This window comes from Myotis myotis, unplaced genomic scaffold (genome assembly GCF_014108235.1).
Source record: "Myotis myotis isolate mMyoMyo1 unplaced genomic scaffold, mMyoMyo1.p scaffold_m19_p_18, whole genome shotgun sequence".
In the NCBI taxonomy this organism is placed as follows: Eukaryota; Metazoa; Chordata; class Mammalia; order Chiroptera; family Vespertilionidae; genus Myotis; species Myotis myotis.
Genome location: NW_023416322.1, coordinates 24,226,334 through 24,254,003, shown reverse-complemented (window position 1 = coordinate 24,254,003; position 27,670 = coordinate 24,226,334). Strand labels below are relative to the sequence as shown.

General features: G+C 36.9%; 1 protein-coding gene across 14 annotated transcripts in view; it reads left to right on the top strand.

Annotated features, from left to right (window-relative positions):
• RABGAP1L (RAB GTPase activating protein 1 like) overlaps nt 1-27,670 on the top strand; it is a 434,830-nt gene that overhangs the window by 276,781 nt on the left and 130,379 nt on the right. For 12 of the 14 annotated variants that reach the window (XM_036342969.1, XM_036342966.1, XM_036342964.1 and 9 more), the window contains 2 exons: nt 5,403-5,528; nt 8,406-8,549. In XM_036342969.1, the coding sequence (XP_036198862.1) occupies nt 5,403-5,528; nt 8,406-8,549 (270 nt within the window). Of the gene's footprint in view, nt 1-230; nt 301-5,402; nt 5,529-8,405; nt 8,550-27,670 lie in introns of those variants that run through there. The other 2 variants (XR_004973243.1, XM_036342978.1) reach the window with 2 other exon arrangements.

Here is a 27,670-nt window from a genome sequence, read left to right as displayed (position 1 = left end):
CAGTCAATTTTCTTTGGACCCTGGTCCCATTAGCTTCAATTGACCACACATTAACAGACTAATATGTTGTACAGTATGTTTTATATCTTATAAATACACATTTAATTTAGATGTATTTTAGCATATATTTGCTTTAAGAGGAAAACAATCAGCTGGAAATTTTCATTCTATTTGCTGTTCAATGGGTGAACAGAAAATAAAGACTCATGAGTTTCTGATTTTCAAAACAGTCACTAGCATCCACCTTTGTTGAAGAAACCCAGAAAATTGGTAGACTGTTCAGCGCCTTCAAGGACAAAGGTAGATTTCTTGCAAAAAGATATGAAATAACCATTCAGATCAGAAAATTTAGTTTTATCCTAATTAAGAGTATTATTTTATATTATCAACAGATAATTTTGCTTTAAAAAATGTCTTGATGTGTGTGACTTCAGCTGAGTCTTAAAGACTTTTGAAGTACATAGGGCTGCTTTGTTTTGTGGTTCACTGCAGAAAGAAGCAGTGAAACTTGGAGATTGTCTCCATTCAGTGATTACCTTTGTTAGTACAGATGGCAGATCATTGTCAATATTTGTTACCAAACAGTGATTACATCATACTTGATTCTCATATTGTGCATGTGAGGCAGGTATTTAACTTTGTATTTCATAGTCATGGATGACATTGTGGTATCTTAAGTTAAAGGATTTAAATGCTTATCACCTCTTTCCCTCAATAAAACAACACTGATACCATGACAAAGCTCCTGTACACAGCCAAGATGGATATGCAGTATTAGAAACCCATCTTATCTAATAAAAGACAAATAGGGTAATTAACCGTACCTCTGATATGCTTCCCATTGGCTAATCAGGGCGATATGCAAATTAACTGCCAACCAAGATGGCGGCTGGCAGCCACACAGCTGAAGCGAACATGAGGCTTGCTTGCTTCAGTGATGGAGGAAGCCAAGGTTCCCCGCCTGCCGCGGCCCGGCTCTGAGCCTGAAAGCAACAATGTTTCAATTATAGAAGCCAAACAAACCCCAGATACCTGCTTTCAGCAGCCGAAGCCTCAAGCTGGAGCCGGGCCTCAGAGCTGGAGCTGGCTCTCAGCTCCAGTAACAGCCATAGAAGGTAAATAAATCCCAGAATAAAAAAAAAAAAAAAAGAAAAAAAAAAGAAAAAAAGGAGAGGTTGGAAGCTTCAGTCACCCACCAGCCTGAAAACAGCCCTCAGCCCCTCACCCAGACTGGCCAGGAACCCCAGTGGGGACCCCCACCCTGAAGGGGGTGTGACCAGATGCAAACAGCCATCAGCCCCTCATCCAGGCTGGCCAGGCACCCAAGCGAAACCCCCACGCTGATCCGGATCACCCTTCAGGGCAAACCAGCCGGCACCCACCCGTGCACCAGGCCTCTATCCTATATAGTAAAAGGGTAATATGCAAACTGACCCTAACAGCAGAAAGACTGGGAATGACTGGTCACTATGACACACACTGACCACCAGGGGGCAGATGCTCAATGCAGGAGCTGCCCTCTGGTGGTCAGTGCGCTCTCACAGGGGGGAGCTCTGCTCAGCCAAAAGCCAGGCTGATGGCTGCCAGTACAGCAGTGGTGGTGGGAGCCTCTCCTGCCTCCTCAGCAGCGCTAAGGATGTCCGATTGCAGTTTAGGTCTGCTCCCCGCTGGCAAGTGGACATCCCCCGAGGGCTGCCGGGCTGCCAGAGGGATGTCTGATTGCCAGCTTAGGCCCAATCCCCCGGGGAACAGGCCTAAGCCAGCAAGTGGTCATCCCCCGAGGGGTCCCAGACTGAGAGAGGGCACAGGCCGGGCGGTGGGAAACCCCCCCCCCCCGCGAGTGCACAAATTTTTGTGCACTGGGCCTCTAGTCATGTAATAACATCTGATATTTAAAAAGATATTGTTCAATGACTTACTTTTATTGTACTTCAGACCAATTACATATCAATGATAAAAATGGCATGTCTAATTCAATGAACCATTATTTTCATAAATTAAATAGTTATTTTAATGCTTTAAAAAAAGGTCAGCAGGTGCCACAATACCATGTAGTGGGGAACTCACTCTTGTAGTAAGATGAGGTTGACAGTACAGCTAGGTGTTGATTCTCAGATCCTGACTGATTCTCTTTATGCAAATTGAGGGGCAAGCTTAATAGCCAATACTAAGTACAGATAATATAAAAGATTTTTATATTTAGCATTTGTCATATTAAAAGAGATCAAGAACTGATATAGTTACCTTTGGCTGCCTCTTGCTTCCACTTTCACACCTGTCCTTTCCCACTACATTTTTGCTGGCTCTTATCTTTGCAGGTGACACCGATGGCCCTACTAGTCTACATGCCTTCATTGATAAAGGCAGATGTATTCAGTTTTGCTAAAGTTATCCTAAACAAATATTTAATACTTGATATTTATTTAAGTCTATATGCTAAGATCTTTAGGGGATGCAAAGTTAAAGCTCATTCCCGGGTTAGTAGGAGCATAAAAATAACTTCACTACATGCCACAAAGAGCTTTGGGAGTCAGAGAAAGCAAAGATCTTGTCAGGTTAAAGTGAATAACAGAGACTGCAATATTGCATATATGTCTCTCTGAATTCTTTCAGCTTATTGAGACCTCAATTTGTTTATTTTTAAATTTTTTATATACTGTGGCAAAAAACCCTCATTTATTTTTTATTTTCCTAATTCAGCATTTTTAATGCAGTATTTAAACAGAGTCTAAGCTCTGGTTTTCCTTTGCTCAAATAAGCTTTCCAAATTATGATACAATATCATTGATAAGATTGTAGGAAGAATACATAAAATTACTTAAAGGGCGGACCACTTTCATACATTCTCAAAAGTTTCAGAAACACTTATTACCTAACTAGTGGCCTGGTGTATGAAATTCGTGCACATTAAAAGGGAATTAATTAGAGGAAATATTTTAATATTGCTATTTGCCCTTTCTCTATAATAGAAATGTCAGAGATGAAAGATAATTAGTAGAATGTATATGAACATCTTCCTCCAGTCAGAGTCTGGGGCAAACTGCAGGACCCAGAGTCAAGCCCCCACCCACCTGCGTGCGCCTTGAAATTGCGCGAGACCCAGACCTAGCTGGCCCCACCTCTATTGGGCGAGATCCAGACCCAGCCGGCCCCACCCCCGTCAGGCCCCGCCAGGTGGGGGGCACAGCCTCAGGTACCCAGCGCACCCTCAGGTCCCCCAGCCTGGTGCCGTGGTGGGGGGTGTGGCTTTAGGTCCCCCGGCCCAGGGCAGGGATGTGGCCTTAGGTCCCCGTCAAGCCCCTCCAGGCAGGGGGGCATGGCCTGAGGTCCCCTGTCAAGCCTTGCCAGGCAGGGGGCATGGCCTGAGGTCCCCCATCAAGTCCCACTGGGCAGGGAGGTGCAGCCTGAGGTCCCCTAACCCAGTGCCAGTGTGGGGGGTACAGCCTGAGGTCCCCTATCAAGCCCCACCAGGCGGGGCGCCCAGCCTTAGGTCTCCCACCCAGCCCGGCGCCACACAGCCTCAGGTCCCTGCTGATCACTCGTTATAGCTTGTTGTGGGAACGCCGCCTCTGCTGTGGGTGCAGCCATCTTGAGACATGTGATGATGTGAGGGTTAATTTGCATATTACCTCTTTATTATATAGGATTTGCTAATAACAAATTATTACCTATTCATTAAAGCAAGCCCTTTGAGATCCACTAATTTGATTTAAACTCTTTAAAAATAATGTTGCATTCTTTAGAAATAGCCTGCACTAAGATTTCTTCCTTTGTTCAAAATATCTTTTTTAATTAAATTAATTTGAAATAGAGAGCACTGTTTGTGTGTGTGTATGTTTTACGTGAGAGCAGTGTTGTGTGTGTGTGTGTGTGTGTGTGTGTGTGTGTGTGTGTTTTGTATGAGAGCACTGTTTTTAGGTTACCAAATCCAGTCAACCATCTCAGCAAACGAGCAACAGACAATGAAAATTTCTATATTCATTGAGCTGCAATTGTATAACACCAGCCAGGGGACATTGGTCTTTCACATGCTATAACGTTCTTGAGAACAAGGCACTGATATCCAGGCTTTTCCTACACAGGCAATTGAAGCAAATAAGGGCTGAAAATTGCAGATCCTTCCTCATGTCCACTTATTGCACGAGAGCTTCTCTGTGCTTCTTTGGGGACCAGATTACAGGGAGCCCCAGTGGGGAGGCATGAGTGGGCTTATAAGGTCAAGAAGAAAGATTCTCAGGAAGTCACTTAGGTAAAAATGGGGGAAGTTGGAACATAGTCCAATATTTTTCTTTTTGTTAATCACATTGTAGCTTTTTCATTTCTACAGCCTAAAACTCGTAAGTCACAGACCTATTAGGTTCTTATAAGTGCCCCATGGGGCATCTGTACTTTTCTTTTCTTTTTATTTAATTGAAATTTTTTTATATTTTTCAATTACAGTTTATGTTAAATATTATTCTGTATTAGCATAGTGGTTAGATAATTGTATACTTTACAAAGTATTCCCCCTGTTATTTCCAGTGACCACCTGGCACCATACATAGTTATTCCAATATTATTGACTATATTCCCTATGCTGTACTTTACATCCCCATGCGTATTTTGTAACTACCAATATGTACTTTTCAGTCCCACCACAATTTAGAGATTGTTTCTTTGATTTCGGACTTTATTCTCTGTTCACAAAAAAATACTTCTGGGAGGGTGTATTAGATTTTATTGGCCATTAGAATCTTAATGGTAGAAGCACACAAGATTCTTTCTGGAAAACTATTTTTTATAGAAAGAAAAATAGCAACACCAAGAAGATTCTGGGAGAACAGTATTGCACTATTTATCCAAACTAAAAAATGTGTTTATCCCTTGATCCAGCAATCCCTCTTTGGAATTATTACTGAGGAAAAAAGCCAGCTATCCTTTATGTAGAAAAGGGAAAAAATAAAATAAGAAATATAATTATTTCACTTGCATAGAGAAACACTTGCAGGATACATGAGACATTATTAAGAGTAGTTATGAAGTTAAGCAAAAGAGATGGGGTCAGACACAGGGGTTAGTGTCCTGGGCATAGAGAGGAGTGAGACTTCTGCCTTTTATACTTTTACATTGTTTTGATTTTTGAATCATGTGACTGTATTAACTATTTTTAAGGTGATATAGTGAATGAATGAATGAAGGAAGGATGATTAAATTAACAAAAGTGGGAAGATCATCTCAAGTGAAGAAGTTACAAGCTGTGAAAACAGATTTTACCTGTAACAATGCAGAAGGCTGGCTCTGAAGAACTTTATTCACTACAGGCCTTCAGCTGTTAATGTAGAAGACTAACAAAGTGTTGGAAATTTTCTGACATTCTGGCCAAATGCCACTCAGTCATGCTCTGTATTTATGTTTTTCTGTAGATGCCAGAAGAACAAGCATTCTGTGTTTTGGTGAAAATTATGTATGACTATGGTTTACGAGATCTCTACAAAAACAACTTTGAAGATCTTCATTGCAAATTTTATCAGTTGGAGAGACTAATGCAGGTAAATAAAAGTTTGGGACTTTTATCTCTCAGGGATTGGTTGTGTTATAGAAAAAGTCTAATAAGATTGATGAGCAATCATGATTTATGAAAATTTAATAGAATTCTACAGAAAATGCAAATGGAGTTGGTTTCTGACCAATATCTACATTGGTGTTGATATTATAAAATATTTGTTTAACCATTTGACCATTTTAAAAATTATCTTCCTTTTTAAATGGTCAACTTTAATACACTTTGAATGAGAATATAGTGAGTTAAGTCAATGAAGAGATTGTTGAGTATTATTTGTAAAGAAATAAAGACATTTACAGAGTAAGAATATTTAAGTTTTCTCTGTATTATTAGCACCGGTACCCATACCATATTTAGGTCTACATATAGAGAATACTTCGAAAAGACAGAAAGATATTGATAGTAGCGTCAAACACACCTAAAATATTGTAATGTGGAGACATATTTTAAAAAATCCACATAAGGTGAAGGGATTAAGGAAAAAAAACCTCCTAGACACAGACAATAGTATGATGTTTATAAGAGGGAATGGGGAGGTGGGGGAAGTAGAAGAGGTAAAAGAGAGATAAATGGGGACAGAAGGAGACTTGACTTTGAATAGTGAATACACAATACAATATACAGATGATGTATTATATAATTGTACATCTAAAATCTATATAATTTTATTAACCAATGTCACCCCAATAAATTCAATAAAAATTTAAAAAATTTTCCCGCATACTTTCCTAATCTCAGAGTTGTTACTATTTTATAATATGTATGTATAAATTTATATATATGAGAAACATATTTATGTCAAATATTACATAATAAAAAAGATTGTAAGGGCAAAATTACTGATTAGTACTGACAAAAAAATTGAGTAGCTTTGAAATTCCACTGAGATTAGAAATCATACCTTTATAATGGATCTATGCATTCTCTATATGAGGTATTGGAAACTCAAGAGAAATGTGAAAAAAAATTCATGAAGGGATTTATTCTATATTGGGGAAAAGTGAAATGGTTGGGGAGGAATGTTAGTGGGATGTGGCAGTGGAAGATACTGGCAGGAACTAATTGACACGGCCTGTCTGGAGACCCACAGGTGTCTGGAGAGGGAAGTGAAGCCAATAGGAGACGGAGAGAACAGGGGAGTGAAAGATGGAGAGTTTGCAGTGAGATAAAGGACAGCTTTCCTGGAAGAAGGGGATATAGGAGGGTGGGAAACCTCAAATGTGAACAAGAAAGAAAAGGATGGAAAGGATGGAAGTATGTCAAATAAACTGTAAGCACAATGACAAATGGGCATGGTGGGGAAGAAAGAACTTAGAGAATCTGGTAACTAAGGGCATTAAAGGCTACAGGCTCTTTTTTAGAGATATAATTCTTCCAAGAAAAGTTTTATTTGGAATTATTCACTTTTACCTTATTACAAAAGCTTATATTTTTTAAAGGTCACTATCCTTAAGCACTTTGAGAGTCAAATAATTGTACCTGATAATTGAATAGCAAGTTCATGGTACTATGAAGAAACTCAAGCACGCCCAGGCCAGTGGTCTCAATGGTTAGAGCTCTGGCCTATGCATCAAAGGGTCACAGGTTCAATTTCTGATCAGGAGGGCATACTTGGGTTGTAGGTTTGATCCCTGGCCATGGTTGGGGCATGTGCCAGAGACAACCAATTGGTGTGTCTCTCTCACATCTATGATTATCTCTTTCTCTCTCTAAAACTGTGGTTCTCAACCTTCCTAATGCCGCAACCCTTTAATACCGTTCCTCATGTTGCAGTGACCCCCAATTTCATTGTTACAAATTGAACATAATTAAAGCATAGTGATTAATCACAAAAACAATATGTAATTATTTATGTGTTTTCCGATGGTCTTAGGCGACCCCTGTGAAAGGGTCGTTTGACCCCCCCAAAGGGGTTGCGACCCATAGGTTGAGAACCACTGCTCTAAAACATGGAAAATATTCTCGGGTGAGGATTAGCAAGGAGAAACAAAAAAGAAACCCAAGCACATTTTTCTGATAGCACCTTCTGTCTGTTAATTGGATGACCATTGAACACCCCAGTTAAAGTACTAGATGGGCACATTTGGGTGTTTTTCAAAGAGCATCTTGCACAAGAAGTGGGCTATTTGTTTTTGTGGTCTTTTTATGAAAACAAAATGAAAGTGGGCTTTTATGTTTGCCTTTGTCTTTCAGTTATGGGAATTCTGCACTAATGCTGTGAACTTGGCCTTTCACGCTTTTGAAATGCATTTACTGGCATAGCTTGGGCAAAAAGATAAAACTAGCATAAAGACATTTTAAGGAGACATTCAATTTCATACATTATACACTTGCAGTTTCTGTACTTTGCTATTATTTTAAGATCTCAAAGATAGGTTTCTAAAATATTGGTTATGTTTTGGCCTTTTCTAAGTTTCAAAAAATATACTGAAGTGGTAGCATAAAAACCAGATGATGTTGACAACAAGTACATCTCTTTTCTAGCTAGTCAGGAGTTCAACAAGAGGGAGAGGTGGGTGAGGGAGATAGAAGAGGTAAAGGGGAAATAAATGGTGACCCCTGAATGGGGGTAGTCACTTGACCCTGGAGTCACGATGTTCTTCAGAAGGCAGGTGGGCCATCTGAACATTTCCCCAGAAACAAGACGAGTTGAGTGAGCAAGAGATGGTCTTTGTTACTTGTTCATAACAAGTCTGTCCCTAATCCCCACCTCCTCTCATCACTTCATTGTAGTTATGCAGTTCATGGATTACTTCAGTAAAATGAAAAGTGTTCATAAGAAGCTTGTCATAAATGGCAGTTGTGGCAGGAAATAAAGCTTCTTGCACGTTCTGCCCACTAAATCTTCCCCTTTGACTTTTAGGAGCAGCTACCGGATCTGCACAGCCATTTTTGTGACTTGAACCTGGAGGCCCATATGTATGCTTCCCAGTGGTTTCTCACTCTTTTCACCGCCAAGTTCCCACTCTGCATGGTCTTCCACATCATTGACTTACTGCTCTGTGAGGTAGGGTGACCCCCTCTCTCATACCTAAGCCCAAAGAGAAAGAGCATTGTTTCTGCTCACAATGGTTTAAGTGGTCTTCATTTTCTTCTTTCCTGTGACATTAAGCTATAAATACTGACCAAAAAGTTCTCTTTGAATTTTTAGTAAAGACTATTTCAATTGAAATTTTGCTATTTGTGAGAAATGAGGATATTAAAGCATATATAATTTCTACAAAGTAAAATGTGGTAATTAAATTTGCATAGTTAAATTTATAAGTCCATATGTGTAATAATGGGCTACTAATATAAAGGACCTGTAAAGTTAAATAATGATTTAGAATCAGGTGTTTTTAGTACTAATGCAATTATATACCAAGAGTGAAAATTTTATAATAATTAAATCCTCAATTCGTAAGATATTTCTTTTTATATGATGTTTGAGACTCCATCCAGATTATAAAGAAGTAGTAAAGTTTCTGCATCATATAGGTATATTTTCAGACAGTAAAATATTTCAAAAATTAGTTTGCATAATTTCTGAGGTATCTCTAGTATTTATTTATTTTATTGCTTTTAGTTTCTTAGATGACTACATTTATTTACTTTGTTCTCTTAAAGAAATAAGCAGTATTACATATACATAGCACATATACTGACCATCAAAATGTTTGAGTCTTAGCAGTGATAGAAAGTTGCTGGAGAAAAGAATCTTTTAATTGGGAATATAAATGTGTATAAAAATATAGCTGTCTTAACTTTAAAAGTTGGAGTAATTAGTCAAAAGTATAAACCTAATATAATCTAGGCAATTTTGTATTACTATATTACCTTTCTTACACAAAGCTTTCTCTTTCTTAAAAGAAAAGTCTATTTTAATCACCCTAGAAATTTAACTATAAAAGTAAGATTTGAAAAGATAAAATGAATCGGCTGTATAAAGCATGATTGTTATATCTCAGCCTACTATGACAGGGACCATTTTGTGTGAGTATAGCTGGGTTCAAAGGTTCTAGTTGGCGGTTTACAGTGCTGAAGGTGCAGAGCATTTTGTAGGCATGTAAGATTTTTAAAGATTTGCAACATATTTTGATAAAGAAGGGTCAAGCGTTTTGCTGAGGGTCACAGAACAAGTTCCCAAATTCTGAAATCATAGCAGCTAGAGAACCTGGTTGATAATACATTAATTCTACTTGTTTTACTTACAAATTAGTTTCTAAAATGCCTACCTAAATTTAACCTAAAGGAAGAATGCAAAATTAGGAGCTAAAGTCTTATTCAAAGTCAAAACAGTGTGATCACTGGAATGGTGACTGTCTAAAATCGTCTCTACCTGATATTGGAGCACTGTCCACGGGTCTTCTGGAACCCAGATATATTGTTCTTCAGGAAATTTCATCTTGAAGATACTCGAATTTCCAATGTCAGTTGCTAAGAAAAATTAGCAACATTGATGGCAAGGAAAAGAAAATTTATAAGACTTCTTATCACTTGTCAACTGTGATTCATAATCACAGTGTTTGAAAGATCTTAATGCTCATTAAAATGAATAAGAGCATCGTAGATAGATGTCACTTTCCCTTCTCTTAAACTGATGCTCTGTAGCTGTTTTAGGAAGTTGCATAGTTTAGCTCTCCAAAACACGGAGTAGGTTTTAATCACAACATTATGTTAACCAGGGAAATAAATAACAAACCTTAACAGAGCAAAGTAGCTTTGTAAAACAAACCGTATTGGGAACAATATTGGAGTATGCTTCAGGATATTTGTTCTTTCCACTAACTCATCTTTGTCAGAATATTATTTTGCAAAGGAAATTTTTAGATAAACTTTTATTTCCTGCCTGTCTGTGTTTTCTCTTTGCCCATTTCCTTCTTGTAGTTAATAAAATATTTATACTAAAGCTATTCTTTCACATGTAATAAAATATTCTAAATATTTTATTCTATTTAAGACTATGATACCATAGTCTTAAATAGAATCATCCATTTATGTTTTTTGTCATATTCTTTATTTGTTAAGGAAATAATTTAAATCTTGATAGTTCTGAATTAATGTTTAGTTACAAATGGAAGGCTAGGAAATTCTCAGATGGAAAAGTGTTAATTTTTCAAAAACTTTTCAGAGGCCCTCCTCCCTTTTACTGCCTCTTCAGTTATTACCCCTCTGAAGAGTCATTACTATCCTGACTTTTAATGCCATAGATTAGTTTTGATTGTTTTTGAACTGTATATAAATGGAATCACACAATAGGAACTCTTTCTTGTCTAGCTTTTTCATTTATCATTATGCTTATGAGTTTTAGCTAGGTAGTTGAATGTGGGCATGGTTTGTTTGTTCCATCGTGGATATACCACCATTTCCTCATTCTTCATGCTATTGTTGAAGGGCATTTGGGTCGTTTCCAGATTAGGGCTATTATGAATAGTGTTGCTGTGAACATTCTTGGACTAGCTTTTGGTAAGCAAGCATACATATGACTTTTTTGGAATTGCTGGGTTAGGGCACCCAAGCACTAAAGTTTATAGATGCCACCAAGCAGTTTTCCAAAAAATTTTGAACATTTTAATTTGAGTTGTTTTTACTCACTGAAAGTCTTCCTCATGGTCAAGGGCAGGTTTTTGTTTTATTTATTTTTTATTTTTATTTTTTAAGAGAACAGGTCCTGGAGCAGATTAGAGTTCATGAATATGAAACAAAATACAATTCATTTGGTGTCTGAAGTAATTTACTTGGTCTCTGAAGTTGTATTTGGATGGGACTAAGAGTGGATCTAAGAGCAGAATCGCTTCTGTGCTTTTATGAGAGAAGTCAGCCTGATGGGGAAAATCTAGCAATGTACTCAGTTATTGCAGAAGCAACATAGAGATAGTTTAATATTGGAGTTAAGATATTTGGCTTTTTAGTTAATCCTTCCTATATCACCTTCATGTTATTTGACCTATATGTGTCTCAGTTTCTTCATGTGTTAAATGAAGCTAACAATATATCTACCTCTCAGGTTTACATAATGATTATATGAAATTATGAATAATAAGGTACTTAGCACTGTGCCTGTTATACAGTAAATAGTCAGTTAATATTATCTTCAATTCTACCTGTGTAATCCTTTTAGTTGCTCTCAGTTTCTTCAATTAACTAGCTGACTACAGAGATTCTTAGAGAGGGTCAAGTAGCTATTGATCCTTTATTAACTTTCTAACAACACTCCCAGTAGAGATGCATCTTTGCTAAAATCAAAATTTTAGCCATTAACCTTAATGGAAGTTTCATTCTATTTCTTTTTTTTTTTCTTCCTCACCTGAGGATATTTTCCCATTGATATTTAGAGAGAGAGGAAGGAAGAGGGAGAGACAAAGAGAAACATTGATGTGAAAGAGACACATCAACTGGTTGCCTCCTGCATGCACCCCAGCCAGGGCCGGGGAACCTGCAACCAAGGTACATGCCCTTCAGTGTAACTGAACCCAGGGCCCTTCAGTCTGAGGGCTGACACTCTATCCACTGAGCAAAACTGGCTAGGCCAGTGGTCGGCAAACTCATTAGTCAACAGAGCCAAATATCAACAGTACAACGATTGAAATTTCTTTTGAGAGCCAAATTTTTTAAACTTAAACTATATAGGTAGGTACATTGTTATTAACTTAATTAGGGTACTCCTAAGCTTAGGAAGAGCCACACTCAAGGGGCCAAAGAGCCGCATGTGGCTCGCAAGCTGCAGTTTGCTGACCACTGGGCTAGGCCATTCTATTTTTTTATTTTTTTTTTATTTTTTGTGATTTAAGGAGTCCTCCAAAAGTATTTTTTCTATCTTCTTTCAAAAGACATAAGGAAAACAGTATTTCTTTTAGTCTTGACATGGTAACTGACAGCTGGGGTTTGAAGTTGACTCTTCCCAGATAGTTCAATTTTTAGAGTAGCAAATATATTCAGCTTTATATAGTAACTTGGTATTTCATGAAATTAAAGGAAATCATTGATCTTTCAAATTCGCGTATATTTCTTACCTCTCCTTTCTTCTTAGGATAATGAAAAAAAAGTTAAAAATATCTTATTAAATACCACCAGGTATAATCCCTCTTTCAAGGCAATTTTCAGAAGCTATTAATCTGAAGAGTAGATTTATTATATAATATTCTTACTCTTTGCCCCATTTTCCTCCCTCAAACAGTAATATGTTGAATTTTTTAAAATTGAGATATAATTGATTTAACATTTTCTAAGTTTGAGGTATATAACCTGTTGGTTTGATATATGTTGGTTATATATTGCAATATGCTTACTACAGTAGCATTAATTAACGCCTTTATCAAGTAATACATTGAATATAAAAAACATCAGAATGGGCTGATATAAGGAAGATTAAGAATTCTAACATAAATATAAAACTTTCAGAAAACTTTAAGAGTAGTAATTGGCCACAAAAGTAGGGAAGAGATTTTTGATTAACCAATAAATACTGTATAGGCTACTTTAAATTTTTACTTAGCAATAGAAATCTTCAGGAATAGAAAACACTGTCTCTAAAATCTTATTTCTGGACCCTAACTTCTTTCTCACCTACAAGCTCTTTGTGGTTCTCACATCAGTTGTATTATAGCTCTTTCTTGTGTTTTCATTAATTTTGTCATTACACAAGAGGCAGAACCATTAAAATGGTTAAAATGGCAGAACCATTGTGCTTGTGCTTCTGGTGACTTTTAGAAGAATATTTACTTATTCATTCATTCAACAAAAATATATTAAATGCTGACACCATTCAAGTTTGGGGATAGAGCAGTAAAGAAAAAGCAGATAGAACTCTTGCCCTCATTAAAGTTTTATCCTTGTAGAAGAGACAGACAACAAACAGATGACTAAGTAGACTATGTAATAGATCAAAGCTGATAAGTACTATGGAGAAAAACAAAAGAAGGAAGAAATGTGGCAGATTTTAATAGAGCCTTTTGACCAGTGTAGAGAATTTAGGTTGTATTGGACTGAGATGGGGAACCACTGGAGAATGTTGAGTATGAGTTACATGCTCTGATATATGATCACACAAGTTGCACAACTGGGAGGAGTTGGAGACCATTAGGAGGCAATTGTAGTAATCTGGGCTACTTGGACCATTTTATTGGCACTGGAGGTTGTGAAAAGTGGTTGAATTCTGGATATGAAGTGCTGATGGATCATCTGGGGTAAGTTTTATTCATCACATTTTTTTCATTTAATGTAGTGGTGAGAGGGAAGTATGGCTGGTTGTGCAGCTTCTACACTTCACAGAACATCTTGGAGACATGATGTTGTGGAGTGACTGGGAATATTACTGTTATGTGCTTTATTCAGGCAATGCTTACATTCCCATTTCTCTGCAATGTTTGTTCTAGGTAGGTTTTGGTACCTTTAGGGGGCATTTAAGGCATATAGAGGGTGGAATAATTATAAAAAACAGTCAATGGGGGAGTAAGCATGTCAGACCTAGTACTTTAAAATAAAAGTACATATTTACTGTTATAAAAAGGAGTGATACTTTATTACAATAAAATCAGACCCACATGACTCTGAAGACTCACAAAGACCAGATACATAGTAACCTACAGCGTTTATTTGCTGTTGGTTTGGTTCTCATCATCAACACAAAGATCACTGACTTAAAGTCAGAGGGTAACTGATTTTTTTCCTAGGAAAAAATCTTACAGTTCATCATGAATTGGAATAACTAAAGTTACTTTATAGTATTTTTTATTGCAGAAAAACTCATGACAGGTAAACTGTATTATGGATTGAATAAAATAACTAAACATATTCTCTTATTTTTATGATTGAATATTTAAAACCCACAAAAGAACCATTAAGACATATAGTGAGCTTCTGTGTGTATCTCTACCTCTCTTGTTAAGAAATAAAACAGTAACAAGATTAGCTTTGTGTATTACTACATCTTCCTAACCATACCCTCCTTTGCCTTCCTCAGAGGAACCGTTATACAGAATTCAATGTTTATCATTCCCTTGCATGCATTTTACTACATATGTATGTATCTCTCAGCACTTTATAATTGAACATATTTGGAAATGCTAGTTTATCAAGTCTACTTCCAAAATAGATCTTTTTTAAATTAAATTTATTGGGGTGACATTGGTAAGTAGGATCATATAAGTTTCAAGTGTACATTTTTATGATACAAGATCTATATATTGCACTGTGTGCCTACTACCCAAAGTCAGATCATCATCCATCGCCATATATTAGGCCCCCTTCACCCTCGACCCCCGCTACTCCCTTTCCTCTGGCAACCACCACACTGCTGTTTGTGTCCATGAGTTTTAGTTTTATATCCCACATGAGTGAAATCATATGGTTCTTAGCTTTTTCTGACTGATTTACTTCATTTAGCATATTCTCAAGATCCATCCATGTTGTCACAAATGGCAGTATTTCATCTTTTCTTATGGTTGGGTAGTATTCCATTGTGTATATGTACCATATCTTCTTTATCCAATCCTCCATTGCAGGACATGTTGGTTGTCTCCATGTCTTGGCCACTGTGAATAATGCACAATGAACATAGGGGTGCATACATGTTTTTGAGTTTTTGGGGTATATACCCAGGAGAGGGATTGCTGGGTCATATGTTAACTCTATTCTTAATTCCAAAATAGATCTAGAAATCTTTTTCTGTCTCCAACCGAGTAACATATCCTATTCAGTAACCTCCCAAGTGGTTTTTCCACTTGACACCATGTATCTTTTATTCTATTATTCTCCATTGCATCCAGAGAGATTTTCATAAAATACCTATCAGATCATATCACTCCTCTGCTTAGAACCCTTCAGTGGTTTCCCACTGAATAAACCTCACATCGTCTTATTTGGCCTGTATTCTTGCTCTTCCTTCCTGCCAGTGGTATCTTAGGGTCAATCTTCCTCTTCCTCACTGTACTTCAACACTGGTCCTCTTTTACTTTCTGGAACACTTAAGATCTGCTCAGCTTGAAACCATTTGTAAATTTTTCCCCTTCTGCCTAGAGTGTATTCATCACTGTTTACCTGGATAACTCCTTCAAGTCTAAGGTTAAATGTTACTTCTTCTGAGAAGCTTTCCCTGACCGCCCATCTCTAAATAGGTCCTTCCTTTTACTCTCTCTGATAGCACCCTGTGTATTATTTTTCAAATTTCTATTTCTTCCCCTAGATTATAAATTTCCAAAAAGAGAAGCCATGTCTCTTTTGTGAACTGCCATATAACTACTCAGCTTGTAAATACACAAGAAATAATCTGTTGAAGAAAAAAGGAACAAAGAATTAATGGATGAAGTTATTTTTATTGTCTACATTTAAATGCGTTTATGAACGGGGGGAAAAGGAGACTTATGTGGTGCCAAAGAGACTCCAGGCACTCATCTATATTGCTCTCTGTCTCTCTTTATGAATTAGATGTTCTCCCTTATTTCTTGACCTGTTTCTTTGTAGCTTTGTTTTACACAGGGCCTAAAATATTTCAGAAAGACCTACTAGGACCATTCAACTCTAGTAGCAACAGCTCTTGCCAAGTAGGATAGCCTAATTGGTCCTGCTCATACTTTAAAATAAGCTTGGATAGTCCAAGTCACAAGTATTGGTCACCTTACACTAGCTGTCCATCTCTTGTCCAATATGCTGTGGTAAGGGGTAGTCTTGGGGTGAGTCATTCAACAGGAGCTGTTGATTTTCTGTGCCATTGGTGGATCTGGCACAATAAAGCATTTCTAGTGTGCATATACCTCATAGACTAGAATTCTTAGTGTTGCCTGCTTTGAAATTTGGCAGTTGATAAATATAATATTTATTAAATAAAACTCGAATGCATCTTCAAAACAAGCTACATATTATCCAGCCATAAATATTTATTTAATTAGAATGCAAGCAGAATAGTTTTAATATAGAGTGTAATCTTGAAAATTATGGCCCTCAGGGTTGAAGTGGTAGCAGTGTCCCAAATTATCTTCATGGTATAGTTTTTGCTGTTAAGGTTTTGAGTTATGGCAGCATAGTGATTATCCACAAAGTGATATAAAATATTTCAATGTTTTCCATTGTCTAGAAATTGGATTGTGAAAGCATCTAACAAATACTTGTTTAAAGACCTCCACTGCAATTATTAGTAATAATGGTCCCCCAATTTATAAATTATTTAGATTGCACATTAGAGAAGGAAATCTAGCACACAGTATCAGCTGGAAGTAGTTGAAAATGAGAACTTGTTTTGGAGAGTAGTTACTTGGCCTCACCATCTAGTTTTATTCATACCCAATTTTTGCTGATAAACTCTCAAGCTTCCTTTTTTAAGTCTCAAAGATTTGAGGGAAGCATACTGGAAGGCATTTCTGGCAAGTATTTCTGAGCCATACACTGTACTAAAAGCCTTACGTACCTTCTCCCACTTGTTCTTACCTTCTCCAAACAGATGGCTGTCCTTTATTTTTCTCAGCTTCTAAATTAGCCAACTTAGAAATAGTGTTTTTTTGTTTGTTTTTTTAAATTTACATGGGCAGATAGCCTGATTATTCTTGTCCATCTCCATAGCAAATAGACCAATGGGCTTTGCTTCTCTGAAGAAGCCCCCATTACCTACTCTCTTTTAAAGGCGAAAGTCATATCAATTCATAACATCAGTTGGGGTCTCTCTGTCCAAGACTATTGACATCGTATTCCAGGTGCTCCTTCTATGATCTAGCAGAATTTCACAATGAAATGGTTTTCTCTGGTATTCTTCTCTAGCTTCCTTCTACAGGTACTTTACCATCAGCATCCATTGTTTGACATTTTAACCAAATAATGGTTTGACCTTTTCATCATTACCCAGGGCCTCTACATTATATCTAAATGTACAATAAATGTCCAGCGACCATCACTAGAATTGCTGATTGCATTAGTTAAAAAGCAGCATAATGGGGCCTTCTGGTCCTGCTTTTTGGATTATCTTATCATGGTTTTCAGAAGTTTTATCTTGTTTTTAAAAGTCCACTTGACATTTTGATTTTTGTCCATGGCCTAGTAAACAGCCCATTTTGCTCTTTTTTGCTGACGAATAATGCCCGAAAACTTTCCATTGAAAAGAACAATTTCCTGTATGTTCCAGTGCCTCATTGACCTATTGGATTTCATTTTGGGTTGTGTCACAGTCTGGTGGTTGTTTCTTACTTAAGGCATTTAGTGATCATGGTCTAGTTGTTCTCCAACATTCCGGTGAAATATGTATATACTACCTCTGACTAGATCTCTTCTTTATGCTAATCAGCAGATAGGCAAGAATCCATTTTATCCACAAGACTCCTTAATACAGAGAAAAATTAGTATATTCTTAATATTCAGAATTTCTCTTTCCCTCTCTTTGTAGGATGAAAGATAGATATCTGGTAGAACTGATATAGTCTATACTTTAAATGCTCTTTTAGAATCAAAGCACATTTTATCTTATAATTAATAAGCTTTCCACTTGAAAAGTAAATAGCTTAAAATAAGTGACTGTGGGTTGAAGTGAATATTCAAATACCATGAGTCAACCTTGAAATATATGAAATTTTCAGGCTTCTGAAAAACAGATCACCTTTAGCAGGCAGATATTACTTTGCCTATTCACCCATCTAGAAATATGATCTAGTTCTTTTTCTTGGGGCTTCACTGCTCTTCGGGTAATGAAATGTTCTGAAATTAGATAATGGAGTTGATTGTATAATCTTGTAAATATACTGAAAAACCACTGAACTGTGTACTGTTAAAGGGTGGATTTTATGCTTTTTGAATTACAATTATATCTCAGTTTAAAAAATAACTTGGGCCCAGCTGGTGTGGCTCAGTGGTTGAGCATAGACCTATAAACCAGGAGCTCACAGTTTGATTCCCGGTTGGGGCATATGCCTGGGTTGTGGGCTTGATTCCCGGTGCTGGGTGTGCAGGAAGCAGCCAATCAATGATCCTCTCTCATCATTGATGTTTCTATCTCTCCCACTACCTTCCTCTCTGAAATAAATAAAAATATATTAAAAAATAAGTTGGGGGAATTGGGAAGTGCTTGTTAAATATACAAACCTTATAGGCCCATCTTGGAGTTAAGATTCTTGAGGATATGGCCCTAATAATCTGCATGTTTAACAGATGTCCCTGAGTTTTTTAATTTTCCAAGTTTAGGGAATGCTGATTTAACAGTTTTTTGTACTTATATACAGAAATGTGTTTGGGCTAAAGGATATATGCTTTTTGATCATTTTAATTACCAACAGCAGCAGTACCAAAGAGTTATTGGGGAACTACTTTCTGGCCCCTCTCATACTTATTGAGTTATACAGGCAGAGACCTTTCTCTGAAGGATTAAGAAGAGGGAGATGGAGAGGCGTGAGATAGTGCACACTTTCATCTCTTAAAATTTATTATTTTGACAAATTCTAGAAATAAAGTAATAGTTCAAGGTAATTAATTGAGAGAAACACAAAACTTAAGGGAAATATCCAACTATGTTTTTGTGGTTGCTGTATTGTCAATGGTGACTCTGGGAGTGAAAACCTGGTCTGCTGATTTTTGCAAAGCTATTTACTCAGATGTTACCATGAGTTTATCAACAATGCCAAGTTGACAGAGAACAGATGAGTGTTTTAACAGCTCAACTTCCTCAGCACTAGTGTCTGGATCAGGTTTGTTTTACAACAGTGTTATAGCAGGACAAATTACGATGAAAAATAGGCAGATATTTCATTTCATGGAGATTTAGGTGAAGAATAAGACAGAACCTTTTAGGGTTAGTAGTTGCCACATAAGGAATGAAGATGAATTTGTATTCTTCCAGTACAGACTGTTTGGGGGAGGAGGGGAGCTTATTCAGATTTTTACTTTCACTAGGTCAGAAGTTGATATGTGATCACTAATAGTAATAATATATGTATTATTACTATACATATATTACTATACATATATACTATTACATATATATTAAGCTTATACATATTATGTATACATACATATATTAAGCTTAAAAATGTCTTTTGAAAATCTAAAACTTACCTTTTTCTCAAAGTATCAAAGCTTTTTAAAAATCATATTCACAAATGCTTTTTTTTAAAAAAAATAGAGAAGTGTGCGTTGGTATTTCATAAATTCTGTATGCTTGATATGAGGCACTCTTATTTTAAGCCTATTTCTTTCTTTGACAGTAAAAACACATGATGAAATTTAAAAGATTCTACATATATATGAATGGCTTATTATAATCATTTTGTTATATTATAAGTCCAATAGTATGCTATAGGACAAAATTTTGTTCAATTAGGGTGTGGAAGCATGAATGTGACTAGATTTTCCCTTTTTTTAAAAAAAATCTCATGCTGTGCCTCAGGTTCAGGAAGCACAGTTATAAAAATTCGAAGCCACTGGAAGTTTATATTAGGGTAATGTCATGATGACGTACATGTTTTAGAAAGATATTTCTGGGGGAGCCAAAATAGTTGTGTGGTAATATCAACCGACATATATTCAGTGGGAATAAAAACATTCAGAATAAATGCTGACCTCCTTCAATGTGCAGAAGCTTTGTAGTCTGATGTAGTCCCATTTATTTTTGCTTTCATTGCCTCCGATTTTGATGTCAAATCCAAAAAAATCATTGCCAAGACCAATGTCAAGGAGCTTGTTTTCTTCTATGATTTTTTTATGGTTTCGGGTCTTACAATTCAAGTCTTTAATCCATTTTGAATTAATATGTGTGTCTGGTGTTAGACAGTAGTCTAGTTTCTTACATAGAGAAGATATCAGTGGTTGCCAAAATAGGGGGCTGTGGGACGTGGATGAAATGCATGATGGAATTTAAAAGGTACGAACTTCTAGTTATAAACTAAATAAGTTCTGGAATTGTGATGTACAGCATGGTGACTAGAGTTATAAGCATATTTGAAAGTTGCTAAGAGATTAAATGTTAAAAGTTCTCATCACACACACAAAAATATAACTCTGTATGGTGACGAATGGTGACTAGACTTATTGTGGTGATCATTTAGCAGTGTATAAAGGTATTGAATCATTATGTGATACATATGAAACCTATGTAAAATGTTAACTATACCATAAACAAACAAACAAACAAAACAAATAAAAAGGAGGAATGCTGATACTATGCATTGTGGCTTTTATGAGTCTGTCCTCTAGCAATTGCGCCTTTTATCTTTTGCAGTAAGTATATGAAAGAGTATGTGGTATGATGCCACATTGTCTAACAGTACTACATTTTTGTGGAATTATACGAGAAGGAACAAATTACAAATATTAAAAAATATTTGTATAAAAATATAAAAAAATTTTAGATTAGATTTCTTCTTATAGCCTTTTCTTTTATGTGATTTCTTATATTAGGGGAGAAGGGATTCATAGAATACATTTGTTAGTGTATTGCATTAAGACAGGAGTATAACTAGTTTAAATAGTTGGGTAGTTAAAGGCTTATATGAGAGTCTAAAGAGACTCATGAGTAATTTCAAAAGCATTAAAAAGGTGTGAAAAGTGGATGACTCTAACTTCAGTACTTAAAGCAGTTAGAAGGATGCCAAGAAAGCAAAAAATGGAGCAGCATATGCTTCCAAATTGTTTAGAAGTGAGGCTTTGTCTTTTGTCTCTAGAAAATTAATAACTAATAGCTCATCAATTCAACATGCAGGGACCAGTGATGCTCACTAAAAAGAATATCTTATCTATTCATCCATCATTAATTTATTTAATAAATAGTAAACACCTTCTGTGTCCTGGCATTGTGCTAGACCTAATAAATGCCATGGTCAATGGAACAGACATTGTCTTCGCATCCATTGAGCTAACAAGCTAATGGGAAGACAGATAATTCAAAAATACAAAAACATACATGATTATAATCTACACACCTAACACAGCAGCACCTAAATATATAAAGCAAATATTAGTGGATATAAAGGGAGAATACAATAATAGTGGGAACTTTAATGCCCCACTAATGTCAATGGACAGATATCCTGAAAGAAATAAGGAAATGGTGGTTTCAAATGTTACATTAGACCAGATTGACTTAACAGATATTAATATGATTATACATGATAGTAAATGCTATGAAGGGAAAGTACAAGATGCCTCAACTTTTGTAATAAGTAAGCCTATTTTAGATCAGGGTTTCAAGAATGGTCTCTCTGAGTAAGTGACATTTAAAGCTGAGATCTGAGAGATGAGTAGGAGAATTCCCACTGGTAGGTGGGGGAAATGCGTGTGAGGCTTTGGGTGGGAGGAACTAAAAGAAAGCCAGAACTTCTGGAATACAGAGAGCAGTTGGTCAAGAGGTAGGTGGACTCAGTGGTGTGAGCTTGTCGATCACATTGAGGAGGACATGTGATTCCATCCCAAGTGCAGAGAGAAGCCATTGGAGATCTTTAAGCATGGAACGGCATGGTCTGATTTAAACGTTTCAGAGATGACTATGGCTGTTGTGAATGCATTAAAGGGAGATAAGGAGATCAGGGAGATCAGTTAGGGACTATGGTTGAGTCCCACTTAAGAAATGATGGTTGATCATCGCAGGTGTCAGCAGAGGAGATGAAGGGTGGTAGATGAATTTATATTTCAGAAATAGAGGCCATGATTGTCGTTAAGGCATGGTTAGGGATTGGCAGGCTCTTTGATGGACTCTGACTGCTTGATGAGGAAAGATGAGGTCAGGCAAAGTAGGATTGAATTGAATCAGAAAAGAGCGCCTACCTGTGGCCAAGAGTATTTGTTACACGGATATTCATTGTCCTTTATTTATTGTTTGGTCCTCAAGTGAACTTGTGCAATTGAAGGTCAAAGGTTACTGTGAGTTAAACTCTTAAGAGGTATTATTGCTGTATCTTACCCAGGTAAAATACCTGTCTGGAACAGGAAAATAAATACCCTTTCCCCAAGCACTACATAGATAGTTTAAAGGTTGAGGAAGAGGGATATACTGCAGGACATTTTTGATGATTTGTTGCTGGTTTGTTTGTTTGTTTGTTTTACCTTCTGAGAACATGATCTGTTTTCTCCCCCACAAGTTCTCTGTTTGGAAAAAGAGAGTTAGTAGAATTTAGACTTACAAATAGGAAGCATCAATAATGTATAACCTTTTATATCACTTTACTTTTATATCTTTATCTTTTAACATTTCGCCTTCCTTCTATAATTGTATAGAAATTGTGTCTATGGCATCTCTTTCCTGTCGATTAAAAAAGATAGTCCAGGTACTTTATGTTTCCAAGGATGAAATGGCCTCTGCGGAAATGTCTATCGCTTGGCTTACTGGTCAGAGAAGGGCAGGGCTCACCTGTCCTCTGACAGTGTTTAGACTGACTATGCTTCCTAGATTTTTATTGTGTTCTGGGACCAGGCTTGGGAGTTTTGGAGTCAAAGAAAAGAATGTGATGCAGTTTGGTAGCAAAAAGTATAGTTCAGCATGAGCGGTAGGTGACAATAGCACAAGTTATTTCTATTGACCAAAATCAGTTTTGAAGCAATAATAATTATTTTATGGTTCTAAATGTATATATTAGATTTGTTTGCTTGTTTAATAATTTGCAGTTAGCATTTACCCTTTGACTCTTTATTCTTCCAGAAATCTCTGCTGGGTTGGGGTTTTCATGTAAAGATTTATGTTAGAGACTTATACCTCTATTTGTAAATAGATTTGCAGCAGACTTTTTATAAATTAGGCTACCTCTTTCCTCTTTTATTTCCTCACACAATTTCTGGTCAGCAAGGCTGACTCAAAAGAAACTTCATCTGAAGTGAATTTTCAAATAAGTCTTTTCAATGATCTGTCACTATTATAAAGCTAATTAGAAAATTAGAGTTATTTTTGGAAAGATCAATTTTGACAGCTTGATCTTTAGGACTTTTATCATTCTTTCACTGCTACATGGAGCCACCTGCTGTTTGTGGGAGGTAGATTACATTTGGAATCACTACACAGAATAGATATATATTGTCTGAAAAAAAAAGTGGATCTCAGATTTTAATACGCATTTGAATCAGTTGGCGATCTTATTTATTTATTTATTTATTTATTTATTTATTTAAAATATATTTTATTGATTTTTTTACAGAGAGGAAGGGAGAGGGATAGAGAGTTAGAAACATCAATCAGCTGTCTCTTGCACACTCTCTACTAGGGATATGCCCGCAACCAAGGTACATGCCCTTGACTGGAATCGAACCTGGGATCCTTCAGACCACAGGCTGACGCTCTATCCACTGAGTCAAACAGATTAGGGCAGTTGGCGATCTTATTTAAATTGCAGTTCAGATTCGGGGTTGGTGGTTCTGGGACATGGAACCTGAGCGTCTGCTCGTGGAACTCACTCTTAGGCGATGCTGGCACACTGTCTTCACAGAGCACACCTTCTGGAGCAAGCCTCTAGAAAACAGCAAACAAAAAATAACTCATAAAGATTCTGTTTTTCCTCCTCACACAAGTAACCTCATGTACCAATCACCAGAACTGCATTTCTTTGTAGAGGAGAAAAGCAATCCTGAGCCTCTCTCCAGAAGACATCGCAGACAAACTTCTATTATTCCTTCCCCGCGGTAACATTGTGTAGCTAATTATATTCAAGACCCATTCATTTATTGCCCAAGCAATGCAATCTCCACACACTGCAACCTCCAAATACTCTGTTGGAACCAATTTGAAATCCATCTACAACTTTTATTTTACTTTGCAATTTCTTACTCATTTATTTCCATTTATGTTGTCTTTAAAATTTTGCCACATTAAAGATGAAAAGCTAAACAAATTAGTTCCAGTAACCGAATGTAAATTCTAGAGTAATTACTTGACTCAAGACTTCTTTTTGGTGAGACGAACATACAGTGCTCTCAAGGTTTGGCTTTCCCCCACACTAGTTGTTTGTGAACACGAATCACCTTTGCAGTGCACCAGGGTGGGGTCGCCAGGGTAATGTGTCTACCCACATCTTCTCTGAGCAGGCATGCCTTTGATTTTACCCAAGTGAAGAGTTGCTCAAACCTGAGGAGCCATCCAGTCCAGTCACACAATTTCAGGGTCCTAAAGGAAATTAAAACAGGCATAAACAAAATTCCGCTTGGGAACATATGAATTTGATTAAAAAGTAAAAATTATGGCCTAGAGGAGAATTTAATGGGCAAGACCATTTTTCCAAATTCAATCTCAACTAGAACAGCATTGCCCCTTCCTCCCACCTCCTCTGAAGCAGCCCTAGGGACATCCTGCTTTTACTGGCGGCTCACTGCCCGCAGAAGCATAGCTATGAGGCTACACAAAGGTCGCGAGGGCCCCTGGGAATCATAGAGAGGCGTTCACTGTTCTCCTGTCACAAACACTTAGATATCCGTCTGAAATGAGTGCTTGCCCTGATGTTTAGAATGTCTAGAAAAGGAACGTTCTACTTGGTAACTTTTTCAGGATTTTTAATTCTCTTGCTTTTCTTAGCATTTGTGAAAATCAGATTACATTGCTTTCTAAAACAAATATATGTTCCAATGGATAATCCAGAAAACAAAAGAAAAACCTTTATACTCTAGATCTTCAACTTGAGAAATTTCCTTTTCCATACCTCTCCTGGCTGTCCATCTTTACTTTTATTCACAAGCTCAGCCTCCATTAAAGTTTGCCGGGAAATCCCTCCAGTCTTAACACTGCTAGATTCTATAGGCATACTCTGTGAGTGACTCTTGGTTTCCAAACTCTGCCCTGGTAATGTTGGTGCCTTCCTTGGTACATCTTCTGGTGAACTAGAACTTAAAGACAGCCATGTCTCTATAAATCTATTAAGTCTATTCTAAATATTTAAATCATAAAGAATAATGGATCAATGTTAGACTTGGAAAGCACTCTATGGGTAGTTTAAGCCAATAGCCCTTATTTAAAAGAAGAGGACTTGTGTAAGTCTGGCCGGAAAAGGTTATAAGACCCATAGCTGACCTCAAGCTCAAAGCAGTAGATAGTTTAGTAGTAGGGCTTAAATTTAATGCTCTGAGTATAGTAGGCAATTCTTCAATAGTAGCCTGTACGATTTGGACTTATGCTACAGTATACTATCTAGTTTTATTTTTTTAGGAGATTTATGAATGCCTTAAAGATAATTAATTCATAGGCAAACAACAAAAGAATTTGCAATTAGTACAGATGAGGACAGATTAAAAGAATTGAGAATATTTAACTTTGAAAGGTGTACCTTCAAAAGCATCTTTGGTTACAGGAGGAAATTGCACTCAGGTATTCTCTACTTCATTTGAAGACAGAACAAAAAGCAATAAACGTGAACTGTAGCAAAAGGAACAGCAGTTGGATGAGAGACAGAGCCACACGGCCGGTGAACGCTGAACAGGGCTGATACTCGGCTTCCCAGTTGTCCTCTCCATATTCTCTGGTTCTTATCACTGTTTCCCTGTGCTTTTATTTGACATCTCAAGGCCCAAGTGGATGCACCCCCAGAGATCCTGTCCGGCTCAGAGATCTTGCACAGTCTGTTCACCAGTGATGTTAGGGGCGCGATAGCAGCCTAACCAGGGCAAGCTGCCTGCATTTTCAGTGCCTCTAAGCTCTGTTTCATTGAAATAAAAATTTTTAAAGTCCAACTGGCAATTAAGGAATAAATGCCAAAGATGTAATTAGTCAGCTTCCATCACTTTCTAAGAAGCAAAACCTATGAACACTTCTCTTTAATCCTTTGATCTATTTCTCCTGAATTACTAGCTATCTCCATTTCCTTGTGACCAGTTCTCATCCTCTTAAGAGTGAGTCTTTGATCTGATCAAATTGATTGGGAGAAAGGAGAAAATGTTTTTCAAGAAACTATACAAGAAATATATAGATCAGTTGTTATCAGAATATGTAGCATACTCCTTGAGATCTTAAAAAACTGAAATTCCTTTACAATCCTGGCAAGTTCAGTTTTGAGGACTTTTCTATAATAATGTGTTCAGACATGTACTATAATAATGTGTGTCAGGCACTGTTCTAAGTGCCTTACTCATAGTAACTCATTTAATCCTCACAGCCATTCTTTGAAATAGGTGCTCTTTATGAGGAAACCGAGACAGAGAGTTTACATAACTGCTCTAAGTCAGACAGGAGGGGGTGAAAGGTCGATCAAGACCTGGGAAGGGTGGCTCCAGAGTACATCACATAACCCCCTGCACTCTACTGACTCTCCAAAAAGAGATAAAGGTAGGAAGGAGATCAGACTTTAAGGGAAATGAAAGTTCTTTATGTTGCTAGCTGTCTTTAGAACTGATAATACTGTGGACCAAGGTCTGGGCAGTTGCGAGGGGAAAGGAGAGCCAGCGAGTAGAGGGGCACCTCTACTCTAGTCTACTCTAGTCTACCTCTAGGTGAATTGGGTCAATGGGAACTAGCAGGAGTTTGGAAGGAGAGGATGAAGATTAGTTGGTAGTTAGGACTGCTAAGTAGTCCTCAGAATACCTGTCAAAACCTCTAACTTGATTTATTTCTCTCACTTTACCTGCCTTGTTTCTGGAAGGTTTATTTAATTCAGATGTCACCAACCTCTAAGAATTCTTCCTAGGGCTGCTCATAATTAAGGACACAGACTTTGTAGATATATGTCTATTCAGTACTTTATTTATAAAAACAAATGCAAGTCAAGCAAAGTTAAAAAAATTATCCACAGTTAGAGGCATTCATATGTTATATTTAGTTCTCATCCCTCCCCATTCTTGAGCTCTCTTCTTCATCCTAATTAGGAAAATACTAACAAATGACTTGATAATAAAAATGGAAAATATATAATAAAACTGGGGAAAGGAAAAGTGGAAATCATCCAGACTTTGTCGTATTTTATATTCCATTAGTGAGTGAATAGTAGGCACAAGGGAGGACTTAGCCATGAGGGTTTTAAAACATCAGGACTTAAATTTGTACAGAGGCTACTGTGAAGATCCCTGTAATCATTTTTTAGCTGCTGCTTGGTTTTCAGTGCTGCAATCCTGACCTCTAGTGGTCATTCAGAAATAAAAACCAAAACCCAAAAGGTCCTATCATTTTTACTAGTAATGGTTACTCCATCAAACTCTGTTATAAAAGGTTGAACTTTTAAAGAGCTCACTTACAATATGAGGAGCAGACTAAGGCAAAATACTTTTTGGCTAACATATTATGGT